Source organism: Uloborus diversus, chromosome 8 (assembly GCF_026930045.1).
Source record: "Uloborus diversus isolate 005 chromosome 8, Udiv.v.3.1, whole genome shotgun sequence".
Taxonomy (NCBI): Eukaryota; Metazoa; Arthropoda; class Arachnida; order Araneae; family Uloboridae; genus Uloborus; species Uloborus diversus.
Genome location: NC_072738.1, coordinates 56,064,624 through 56,078,349, shown reverse-complemented (window position 1 = coordinate 56,078,349; position 13,726 = coordinate 56,064,624). Strand labels below are relative to the sequence as shown.

The window sequence follows — 13,726 nt, the reverse complement described above, 5'->3', positions numbered from 1 at the left end:
TTTGCGGATAAAATACTTCCAAATTGATTTTTTGCATGATACAATGTAGTGCTAGCATAGAAAGGAATTAAGTTTTTAAATTGTTCTAAATTATTTAACACTATAGAAAGACTGGTTTACTAATTAACTATTAATTTTAAGAATCCACTAAAAATTGTAAATATTATTTTAAAATAAACTTACCATTGGATAAGTTTGATTTCCTTGCTAGTGTTCTTTCATTTAACCTTTCTTTGCTACTATATGTCCTTCCTTTATTGCTAAAATTAAGAGTAAACAAAAATCAGACACAAAATAAGGGTCAAAATTGTAAACAAATCAGCTTCAAATTTAATTAAAGGATTAGTTCAGTCTGTTTGATGTACTAAAATGTTCTGTATTTAGTCTGCTTTTAAAGTATTTTCAGAGAAAGCAAGCAATCAGCAGGCTAGAAGAAATACATTACAAAGAGTTCGGACAAAAAAAAAAAAAAAAAAAAGACTAATGCAGTCAAACTTGCTTATAGCAAGCATTCTTTTAACGAGAACTCGGATTTAGTGAAGAAATCAAAAAGATTTGGTTGGTACAATATTAAATCTATGGAAACAAAACTCGCATTTAATGGGCAAACCCTGCTTAAAGCGAGCAATAATTTTGTAATTCATGAAATGTTTGTTGATTTCCTCCTCAGAAAAGATCATTCTATTTTTGGAAAAAAATCCATTAACATTTAGAACTCAATCGAAAGTTAGAGATAAGACATAAATGATGAGAACAAGTGATGATACAACCTTTTTTTTTTTTTTTGAAGTTCGTGGAGTAGAGCGGTAATATACATTTGTTGAAGAGAATGTTATTATAATTTCGGAGCTACACTCTGGAGGATATTGTAGCTAAAAGTCAAGAGAGGAAAAAAATGAAAGCAACAACCATATTGACAAATGTGAAGAATTTGAAGTTAAATAGCGCTCGACATATTGGACTCCTAAAGTGCAGAAAAAGTGCAAACTACTTTGAAGTCATGGATGCAAATGACATTTTTTTTTTTTTTTGACCCCACATTCCACAAAAACAATAACAAGAAAGAGGCAATAAAACAGTTCAAATCAAATAACCAACTTCTTTGGTAGTGCATAGAAATATAAAAATCACAAAGCAAGAAGGTATAAGTTTTTGTGTTTTTTTTCTGGTAAAAGGAGAAAATATCGCAGTCCCTTCGTGCGCGTTATAAGCGAGTTCGACTGTAATAATAACCAACATATTTCTTCAACATTGTTTGGATTTACATATACAAAATTGGTAATGTAACACAATATGGTAATTGTAAAAATAAATGTATATAATTATTACATGCGGGATATACAATACATAGCACTGTACAGGTTACAGAAAATTCCAGAAACTACAAATGATCTAAATTAACATTCCCAGAAAAAAGCAAGTTGGTGCAAATAAATCAAAATTTTCAACTCAATAGACACAGAAAAAATATGAAGAATAAAATAATAGAAATATTATAGATATTGATGAATTTGTTTCTTTCAAATACAGAAAACATGAATACATCCCTATTTCTTAATGACAGTCAACAAGATTTTTTTTTCAGGGGATCTTTGGAAGAAAAACAATCTTTAGCTTCTGTGTTTATTAACTCAATAGTGAGTCATAATATGTGACCAATAAAAATTGTGAAATCTTAAAAGCCAGGGGAAATTTTTGTTTGCCAGACAAATCCTTTCTCAGGGTTTATAGAAAAAGAGTAATCTGGATTCTGGAAGATGGTTGTTCTGAAAGAGTTTGTTGCCAAAGTATCTTCTTATTGGGACTCAGGAGTTGTTGAACCCTGGTCATAATATAACTCGAGACTGTTTGTGACTTTTTGTTTGGGACACTCATATAGGTCATAAAAATTGTAGGCATAACAAATGTTACATAACTTACTTTTGAAAAAAATCACTCAAACAGAAATATGTACAAGCTCATTAAAACATGTACAAGCTTAAAAATTATTTGCAAACAATGGGATGCAATGAAATCAATGCATCAATTGTTCATTCAAAAATATTAAGGCTGGGATTGTATCTCACCTAGATCTAATATCAGGCAAACTTGAAGTGGACCCACCATAGGAATCGGCTCTTAAATTTGGTATAGGACTACAGAGTACTTGACTTTTATGACTTGGGAAGTTGCTTAGGGACTTTGAATCTGAAAAGGAAGGTAAAAGGAAAGTTTTTTTTTTTAATTAATTTTCTAGAAAATTTTATTAATTCAAAAGTCTAACAAACAGGAAAAAATAAAGACATAATGGCACAAAAAATTTTTTGGAACATTTGTATACTGGACTCCTGGTTAGTGTTTGGAAAATATTAGTTACTCTGTATAAAACTATGCTCTTCATCCACAAATTTAATCATTTTCATGTGTTGAAATGAGTTTGTAGCTTCAATAGTCGAAATTACCATTTTATAAATTCTACAAGCAAAAGATATGCATGCATTCTTTACATAAACATCCATAAGTGAAACTCTGTATACAAGTAAATCTGCATTTGTGTAAGTCTTATCTTTTAAATAATTTTATGATTTAGTGTCTAGTTTTACAAAAAAATCGAAACAAATTTTTCAGTTTTTTAATTAATAAAATAATTTGTTTTGCAACTTTTAGAACAGAAAACTAATTTTTTCCCTGAAGTAAACCCACACACTTCTGCCATTAAGTTATAAATAAATGATCTACAAAACAATACACACCTCCCTCAATCAAGTGGGGTAGGATTAATAGATTTGAACATCTCTCAAAGCAATGCATATTTTTCAATTTCTTATTTTTACTTATTAATCTAAACACCATGGTGTGGATGTTGTCATAATGCAGAAAAAATATGACTGTTTAAGAAAACATCATACAAAATAATTTTTATAGCAGAAAAAGATGGAAAGGAATTGGAAAACTAACCAAAAAGATGTTTTTACAACTTTAATGAAGAAGCAATACATCAAATTAAAAATTTGAAAAAAAAAAAGAAAAAAAAAAAAACAAGATTAAGAAATAATAAATTTGTTGCAAAATTTTAACTTTTTATAGAAAAAAAATGTAGTGCTCTTCACTAAAAATGATAAATCTTATGCATCCTTAGTTACAGATCAAAGACTTTATAATAGCTGACAGAAAGCTTTATTCTTCAGGAAAACTCAAAGTACAAAATGAAAATTTCTATTTAAGAACCAAAAAAAAAAAAAGACAAACTTGAAATGCTTGATTTTACAGGTTTGAATTCAGTTGCTGAACTAACAACATTAGTTGCTGAACTAACATTAAATCTGTTAAAAATTTAAACCTACACGCATACAAGAAAAAAAAGAGATGCAAGCAAAAAAGTATTTAAATTAACTTTATAAGGAAAATAAATAAGTGATGATCATTTATAGTTCAGAAAGATTCTACGAAATAGCCAAGAGAAAATCACAGGTTTAGAATAGATTAAAGTAACTTTTTGAATAGTGTAATGCTGGGTAGATATATCTGTACTAGGACTGGGCGATGCATCACCAAAAACCAGTGTGCCTCCTGCATCGTTAAACGGTTTAGAATTCTTCTCTACACTGATGCATGAATACCACTCCGATGTACAGACACCGGTCCAGGGTTGCTGCAATTTTAATCTCTAATTTTAATTAGCAGTGTGCTAATCCAATCTGGTGTAACAATGAAGGTAAGAAGAGTTAGACCTTCATTTTTCTCAAAACATGTAAGAATTGCACATGTGCTCTTTGTTATAGATGAAAGATATGCTGATGAATAAATTTATAATATAGTCACTTGCCACAAAAAAGCAAAGTAGCAACACAAAATGCAACATGTATTTTGATGTTACAAGAACTGGAGTTCCTAGCACAGATGTAACACGGGTCATGGGATGATGTTAACTCATAGTGCCACCGACCCCCTTCCCCCCAAAAAACTTTATAAATGTTTTATGTTAATATGAAATTTATATATAATTTTCAGAAACAACTCAGTTCTATTTTTGTGGCATAAAAAAAATTTGGAAGACAAATATAAACTGCAAATCCATTTTATGCAAAATTTATCCTAGATTATATATGTAAATATATTTTATACTTTGTATATATTTTGTAAAACTTAAACAAGTTTAATTAAAAATAAAAATAAAACCTTACATCGTACCGTGATGCATTGCTACATCGCGATGTAATGTTGGCGATGTATCACGAAGTAGAAACTCCTACATCACCCAGCCCTAACCTGTACTAACAAGTGAATCTACATCATATGAGCAACAAAGTTGCGTTGCAACATTCTTGATATAATGATACATAATGTTAAATATTTTCAAAGTACAGAATTTTAACAAAAGACCATTTGAATAACATTAAATATGTTTCTTAAATTTCCGATCAGTAAGAACTGCTTTTAATTCATGTGAAACAATTTTTGTGAAATTAATCAAGAATAAATTAATAAAAATTCTTCTCAGAGCTAAAAATATTGCATCATAAAATAATAATTGTTATTACCAACACTATACTAATACTACTTTTTGAGGTTTTGGAATTTATACTTCGAAAATCAAAAAGTTTGCTTTATTAACATTTTTCTTTTAAACATTGATAGCTTATTTAATTCATTAAACTAAGAAACTTACTTTCTAAGGGAAGATGACTAGGTTCTTTTACAGCTGCTTTCTTTTTTAGCGTAACACAGCTCGCTCTGAAGATGCAGAACATATATAACAAATCTGAGATGAGGGCTAAAACATTTTCCTTTATAGAAGAATGAAGATAAAGAAGGTCTTCTAACGTTAAAAAAATGATTTCTTTTGGCAATACCTCAGAACAAAACTTTTTTATTAGCTGTAAATTATAAATACTGTCTCCTAAACTCATTGGATCATTCCAACATATATCTAAAAAGGAAAACAAAAGTTTAAAAATTGTTTGATAATATGAAACAACTTTGTTATAAAAATATAGAACTTATTATTAAAATAGGTACTGTTTAAGGGGGAAAATGAAAAATAAACAAAATAGTTTAAGTTTAGTTTTACCTAAAAAAAAAAACTTTAAAGCATTCACAGGTTTTTCTTTCTTTTTTTTTTAAGTTTTACTAGGGAGGCCAAAAACCACTTAGGACAAAAGAGTCAATATTAGAATTTATAGCTGCATATAAAAAAGTTAGGTGGAGTTTTTTTTTCTTAGAAACGTACATAAATGTGTATATGTTGCATTGAAAAACTGAACTGGTGAATGTCAACATTTACACAGTACATAAAGAGAAGGGAAAAAGATCAAATATTTCAACTTGCGATGTTTTATACAAAATAAGCTTTAAAAATATTATAATCATTTAAAATATTACAACTTTTTGTTTGGGAAAGGAAATATTTAACGTATGACATTGCAAGAAAAGATTTAATGTCTGACAATAAAATAAAGCAGTAACAGAAATATTGGCACCAGACAAGATTTTTGTATACTAGAATCAAGTGTGATGAATGTTATAATCTATCAATATTTCAACGTGTGAAATTACAACTTGCAATGTAATATTTCAGAAAAAGTTCTTAAAAAATGATCTAATCATTTCATACGTTACAAAAGTTTTTTTGGGAGGAAAGAAAATATTTGATGTGTGACATTAAAATAGAGCATTAACAGAAAAATTTGCCCAGGCAAGATTTTTTAAATGTTAAGAAGGGTATAATTAAACTACCTTAAATTGAAATAAGTGATGAGAATAACCATGATACATTGAGATATCAAGTCATAAAGAATTAAAGACTCTTGATTCAGAAAATACTCATAACCAATCATGAGCCCGTTGCAACAATACAAAACCTCTTGGAAAAAGGAGTAAAGATACAAAAAATTGAAGATTAACTACTAAGTACTGAAACATTAATCAGATAGAGAAAGTTTTTCTTCAAATATGAACTCTATTTTTATAGCAATTAAAGTAGAGTCCCGAAAATTCGAGTCTTAAAAGTCCAAGGCTGTATTTGATCCGAGGTATCTAGAAGTTAAAAGTTGGTGGATAATAGGAAAATACTGATATTTTTCAAGCTACAATACATTTAATGTTTATTTTAGATACAGAATGCATTTAAAAAAATATATTAGTTAAAAATTAAAATTGAGCTAATTTAAATTTTACATGAATAAATTTTATGATCAATTTATTATTTTTCAATCTATGATTTAAAAAAGATTTTTTGTTAACACAATATGCAAAATATTATACATAAACCATTTTTTCACAAAAGGCTTTTTTTGCTTCCAAATATTACAATTTTAAGAAGCATTCCTTCGAGTTATAAATGAAACTGAAATTAATAACTTTGGTTGTGTTGCAATTTTTTTACTTAACACTACCTGGGGGACCTTACCTATGGGAGTTTTTATATAATAGAGTTATTGGCAATTTTTTTACGCAAAATATTTCTCAAAATGAGCATTTCAGAGAAAAATGTTATCAGATATTCGTTTACTAAAACTTTTGTATTACTAATGCTACAGTAAATATGAGTTGATTAGATTAGATCCTATCAGCTTTAGCATATTTTTGAACACTTTAAGACACTTTCAGATCCTTTTTGGGACAGTTTTAGACAGTAAAAACCACCTTTCCTGCTAAAAACCAACTTACCTACAAAACCCCAACCCTAGTTTAAGCAAATAAAAACTTGACTTTTTTTTTTATACAAATAGAGGAAGAATTTTACACACTGAAAAAAATAGAAGCAAAAATTGGTGAAATGGCAAAATATTTTCATTCTTTAACTTAAAAAAAAAAAACTAATTACACTCAGAACAAAAACTGCTGCTCGAAATCGTGATCTATACAGAAATGTAGGGATACATTGTTTTGAAAAAGTTTTAATTTTAAAGCCTTTATTTATTTTTCTTCCAACAACTCCACATTTTAGAGCTTTCCATATAGTTCAACATTAGAAAGTAATAATTAAGCATTATTTAAAACAGTTATAAAATTAAAAATGTCAGAAATATGTGTAGAATTACCTTGCCACCTTAAGTAAGTAGGACAGTAATAACTAATAACAGCAGCAAGACAACATCCATCACTAATATCTGAAATGTCTTTTAAAATGGGGATTTTCGGTAATTTTGTCTGCTGAAAATAAAAATAGAATAAAAATACTAACTTCTAATATTATAAAATTGTTCCAAAATCACTAATCATAATACCATCTAAATATTCAACATCTGAAGATGAAAATTCTTGGCTGCCAGCAGTCAAATGGTTATTAAATCTGATCTTTAAAGTAATTTATCAAAAATTCAACTTGAAAAATATACTTAATACGATAAAAAGAGTTAAAAAATTAGAAAATTCAGTTTTCTCTCTCTTTTTTTTTTGGACAACATCACAGCTAATAACATTAAGGCGAGTATAGTTACAAAGAAAATAGGCATAGGGAATAAAATTCAAAGTTTCAGTTAGTTTTTGGGAGGGAGATTCCTCACTAAGCATTATATACCTCCATCCAGACAATTTTTACGGAAGGGATCTGTGAAATTTCGGCATGGACCCTGCCATCCTGGTCTGAATTTCAGCCCTTGAGGCAATATACTCTTATTTGATCATTAAAAGGAAAAAAAACATAAGCAAACTTTCTTTGTTCTATTATATTAAAAATACTCTTACAGTTGATTATGTGTCTCAAATTGTAACTCGATGCTTTTTCTTGTCCAACCAATGCAATGAATGTCCCGAACATTTCACTTTTACTTGAGAACTTCAAATAAATAATCAGCAATATATGTGTGTAAGTGTTTCGCGTAAGTGTGATCTACACAAAAAATCTGAAAACAAATACAATGCCAAATTTTTTTTTAAAAAAGGGCGGGGGGGGGGGGGGGGAGCATGAAATAGTATTTTACCCAAAATTAAAATACAGAGAAACAAAAAAAAAAAAAAAAAAAGAGAGAGAGAGAGAGAGAGAGAGAGAGAGAAAATACAACATTCAGGTTTGCACAAAAGAACTTTTTAAAAATAAAATACAGTAGACCCTCGTTTTACGCGGGGGTTATGTTCCCCAGAAATGCCGCGTAAATTGAAACCTAATACTAGTGTTAAATTAGGGGTTTGGTTCCGTAGATAACAAAAAAATTCATTCTAGTGATGACTAATTGTATAATAAGTTTAATGTGTACTTATATAGACTTTTATGCACAACATGCATAAAGAAAACATAAATTAATTTCGTGTTCTGTTTATAAAGAGGAGCTGGCTATGATAGTCTTTTGGCAGTCATTAAGAATTTTTCTCTGTAATTCTTTGCAGAGCTGTAACGCATCCATGATCACTTGCGTCATTTCCATGATAGAATCTTCCTTGACTAACAAATCAGAAAAATAATTTCTGTTGTCTAGGAATGGCTCAAAATTTTCAACGTGAATGTTTTTGGTTGTGTGTCACGGACATCGGTATCCTCATTGGTTTTGGCCTCCTTTGTCACTTCTAAAAGCTCTTCTTTCAGTGAGTTCTTATCTGTGTGAGTTTATTAAGTTTACTTCTGGAAAAAGCTCTGGAATCAATTGCATAAAATGTTTCCAGTGGTCCAAGCTCGATTATTAGCACGCCGAAATGCAGTTGATTATGCGTAATCTGCAATCTTCGGATTTTGAAAGAGGGGAAAGTTTTACCTGGTTGCATTGCCGCATCCACATAAAACCGAAACTAATCCACGTAAAATAAAATAAAGGTGTCAAATACAATTAAATTATACAATTCTTGAAGATATATATAAATGTTAAAATAATTTTACTACAACATATATTTAAGAACTCATCATTCCATGAATAGATGTTGATGGATTTAAATAGTATCTAAATATTATTTTTTAAGTGTTTAATACAAGAGTTTGCGCTTTTAAATTACCAAACTGCCAAATTGAAATGATAAAAGTTATCATAAAAATGTGATTTTGTCTAAATTTCAGCAAACTTTAGAGCATTCAGGTGATTGGAAGACATTAACCAATTTTAATTCTTTTTTAACCTTTTTCTTTAAAAAAATTAAAAATTATGAAGATTTCATAAAAGAAATTAATGTTATCTTGACAGGAAAAGTTTGAAATGAATAAAAATAGGCAATAATATCACTAGTGAAATTAATATTAAAAGCGAAACCCTCAGCAGTGGTTTTGTTGGTTCTTCCGAGTTTGTTTTTTACAGATCCTCAGGCAAATGGTCAAAGGAAGTTGCTTCTAGACAAAGGAAACATTATTAATCAATGAGAAGATTAAAAAATACTCTTCAGCTAATAAAACAAGGTTCAGCATTAGTCAATATGCTCAATATGTTCAGTATTTCAAGTTTGAATATGAAACAGGTGCATATACCTTATTGACCTACAAAAAACCAGGGCTGTGGAATCGGAGGGAAAACAATCGATTCTGACTGTTGGAATTTTAAATTCCCCACTTGGACTTTTTTACCCCAAAATCAGTCAGATTCCCCAATTGTGTAGAAGAAAACAGTTAGTACATTTTTAGTAATTGATTAAAACATAATACAAAAAATAAATCATAAGTGAAAAAATACCTCATCCACACTGCATTCAGATTTAATTTCCTGTTCAAGTGCTTTACAACATTTATTTATCCATAAAATACCTGCTTCTTCAGCATTTCTAGGCATCTCGCTTTTCACATCAACTACAGTAAGTTTCCTAAATTATTGAGAAATATTTGACAGGTTAGATTGGTTCTCACTAAATAAAGCTCAGAAAGTGCTACTCTCAATAAAACAAGATTTGAAATTTCTATACCTCACAACATCAACTATTTTTTCTGGAATTAAAACTTCTTTGATAAAGAGGAACATGATGCCATCAATTACAGCCATGTGAGCAGTCTAAAAACAGATTGACATATTTTATTCAAATTATTTATTCATAGGTTTTTAAATTTATATATATATATATATATATATATATATATATATATATATATATATATATATATATATATATATATATATATATATATATATACACACACACATATAGTTAAGCAAACTTTGGCAAAGGAATTTTTTTTTTCTTCATTGAAATGAAAATCATGACTTGTTAAAACTGTGTGCAAGCTCAAATCTATAAACACATTTTTATGATTGCACATTCCATGTACATCAAAAATGTAAATTTGAAATACAGTATAAGTTTGATTTAACAATTTCCTCAATTTAATGATACATATCACTGGTCCGGATTTAATTACATTGAATGTCTATGCCCCTCGATTTACGATATCCTTGATTTAACAATCACTTTTCCTAGTCTCTTGACAATTGTTAAATCAGGGTTATACTGTACTAAAATTAAAGTTACAGCTAACAATACTTGGAAACTTTTCAAAATAGTTATTGTGTGGTTTTAATTGATCTAAAATGTGAGATTTGCTTTAAAGGCATTTACTTCATTAGATTAGTTGCTACATTAAGATTAATTGTAACTAAAATTTAACCTGTATAATGTACAAGTAAAATTTAATAAATTTTAAAATGGACAAATAATGAGAGGATTAATAAGAGAAATCTGATTAAATTAAAAACAAGAAAACATCTTCAAAGTCAAAAAAACTCTTACCAATCTTATGGGGGCAGTTTGAACCAAGATTGTTTCCGTAAGCGAGGCTTCTCTTGTTTCCGTTAAACACACACCTCCTCTCAACAAAGCTTGAATTATTCCTTGATGATCAAGGTTGTGATAGTTAGGATCAGAAAAAATATTGACTAGGGCTAGGCAGTACAATTCAGCAGTGGCAAGGGAGTGAACAATCTTTGGCTTTAATCTACGGATATTCTACAAAAAATAAATATTATTACTGAATCTGGTAAATTATTTTACCATAGACATAACAAGGCATGTATGCATGAAAAATTATTAGTTATGATTTGATTCGTAAATTTTAATTTTTTAATCAAAGAAAAGCATTATTATAATGCACACTATCTGAAACAAGCAATGAATCTTCTGAAAGTGTACCTTTAATGAAATACAGTAAACTCCAGAATATCCATGACCTTTCACAATTAAAAAGAAAAAAAAAAGGATCGGCTCTGATTAATTAAAAATAGAGATGTGCACACATTTTAACTTCAGTGCAAAAACTTTTTTTTTAGACATTCCCTTTTACTTTCTTCCTCCTCCCTTTCCAAAGACGTCAAATTTCAAAGGTCCACCGAAATCTGACAAGTTGAAACCTGATTTTTAGACCTACACTAGTTACTGCTTCAGATCTACACTAATTACTGCTACTCTCTACCAGTTGGGCTGCTTTGCCGTTTTACGCAAACGTAGAGCATGTGCTAGTTGCAAGGGAAGATGTTGACTTGGCCATATTAGATTTAGGCACGGTGTTGTTTGTGATCAGGTCAAGCATGTTAAAGTAAACCGCTGGTCTTTTCATATATTTTTATTTTAAGTTGCTTTTAATGTTTTTTGTTAAAAAATAAATGTTATTGTTTTAAAGTGTTTTTTTCATATACGAATTTTCAATTAATCACTGCTAAATATTGACTAAATGATATCAGATGTCTACAGCATTTGTTAAGACAACAATAATTACTCCCTCAAATCTACACCACTTACTGATTTTTAGATCTACCGTAGTTACTGAAATCTACACTACTTACTGATTTTTAGATCTACTGTAGTTACTGAAATCTACACTACTTGCGCACATAAACGAGTGATCAGATTAGTCTTGAAAAAATTCTACTCCTCTCCCGTCTTTTTGGTGTAACCTAGTTTAATCTGTAGCAATTAATCTGTTTGTGCCATTTGCTTGCTTATATGTGTAATTTGTTTGCAATAATGAGCAATTCTTTTATAGTTTTACGTACATTTTGTACATACAGTAAATCCTGTCTACAACGATACTGTTGGGACCTAAAAAAATATTGTTATAGACAAGTTATCATTATAGACATAGACAGGTTTATTGTTATAGACAGTATCATTATACACAGGTTTCAATGTACACTGTTTTCATTTTAGCTAGACTTTGAATGTGTGCGAGTGTTATAGATCTTTTAAAGTCATTGTATACACTAACAAAAACTTTAATACTGCACTATGTTCACTGCATCATGTTTTATGTACAATACAATCATTTTTTTAAGTAAAATACACTCTTTTATCATCTTTACCCCTCCCCTAAACCTTTTTTCTGGTTATCTACGATCTTTGTTATCCGCGGTACCTGTGCCACCTAATTCTGCGGATAATCGGGAGTATGCTGTATATCGTCGCCTTAGAGCAGCAGCAAGATATCTTCGTGTTATTTCTGGAATTAGATATCTTACTATTGCTCGGAGGCAACCATATACAGCAGCCACCTACATTTGATGATCAATTTTTGAAGGCAGCAATATATTCCACTTGGGAGTGAATGTTGGGTTCTCTACAGGGCCCACAAAGACCTTTTATTGATTTTTTAAAGAAAAATTTTTAAGAAAATATTTTGGACCAATAAAAGAAGACAATTATTGGAGAATAGCTTATAACCATCAAATTTACAAAAAGTATGGTGAATTTATGAAGGCACCTCGTATTAGGTGGCTGGGCCACATATTTCGGTACGAAGATGCGTTACCCCTTCCCCACAAAAAGAGTCACCTTCTCCAACGTTGAAGGAAAACACCGAAGAGGGAGACCCCCAATCAGATGGCTGGATGGGGTAGAAAAGGACTTAAAAGTAGTAAGAGGAAACCGATGGAGAGCCATTGCATGGGATAGGGTTAGGTGGGGAAAACTTGGAGAGTCAGTCTTGGCCAGCAACTGGCTGTGGTACCAGCGAGGGAGAATATATTCCACTAAACTAGTCAAAGTGAAATGTTCTTTAGGAGAGATTGGAGAACCTACTATTTGTGACTGGTTTTCTTAAAATCAAAAAAATTTCTAGCTTTTTTTTCTCTTTACACATTAACCATGAATAGTTAAAATTTTTAAAGAATTTAGAATATTTTATACTTTTCAGGGTTTAAAGAAGAATCAGGAAACAAGTTTGTCTGATGATGTTGTTCACAGGGTTGTTTCATTTAAAACAAATGCTTTTTTATTTTTATTTTGTAAACCATGCTGGTTTTTTTCAAAAGCCAAATCTTTTCCTCCAAAATTTCACACATTATTTGAGAGCAAAAAATAAGAAGGGAGCTTACTCTGAATTACGTTGCCCAGTTTGAGTCGACTGATGCCCTGAACGTCTTAGGATTGGAAATGTGTTGTTGTAGCACCACTTACAAATAAAGAAATATGTGGTCGCCACTTTTGGCGGCTAAGATTTGATTTTTTGGTTGCCATTTTGAATGAATTCGCCAGTAGGTGACTGGCGACTGCAAACCAAGAGCTTTACTATAGCTTAATTTTCATGAGAAAAACTGTGGATAAGCAAAAGAATCGGATCTAAGCTAGACTATCCCCTCGGCAATGAAAAAAAAAAGAATCATTAAAATTAGTCCACTAAGTAAGATGCTGTGAGATGACAAAAAAAAAGTACATACCAGTATGAATTGATAACCACCTTTTTTTTTTTCAAAGTCGGTTAAAAGAAGGGGCATTTATTTTTTGTAAATGTGGTGTGGTTCATTAAAATGAATGAAACACCAATTTGCAGTTCTTTTTAACACATGCACGTTCATCCCTGTAGCTGGCTGTATATGTTTCAAAATGTTTAAACATATGTCCCCCAAGTTGA

At 30.0% G+C, this 13,726-nt stretch overlaps 1 protein-coding gene across 1 annotated transcript in view; it reads right to left on the bottom strand.

Annotated features, from left to right (window-relative positions):
• The window catches only part of LOC129228375 (calmodulin-regulated spectrin-associated protein 1-like), an 80,927-nt gene that overhangs the window by 32,743 nt on the left and 34,458 nt on the right, over window positions 1–13,726 (bottom strand). Inside the window, 7 exon segments of the mRNA XM_054863052.1 lie at window positions 184–260; window positions 2,067–2,187; window positions 4,649–4,909; window positions 7,023–7,134; window positions 9,570–9,696; window positions 9,796–9,881; window positions 10,615–10,830. Coding sequence (XP_054719027.1) covers window positions 184–260; window positions 2,067–2,187; window positions 4,649–4,909; window positions 7,023–7,134; window positions 9,570–9,696; window positions 9,796–9,881; window positions 10,615–10,830 — 1,000 coding nt within the window.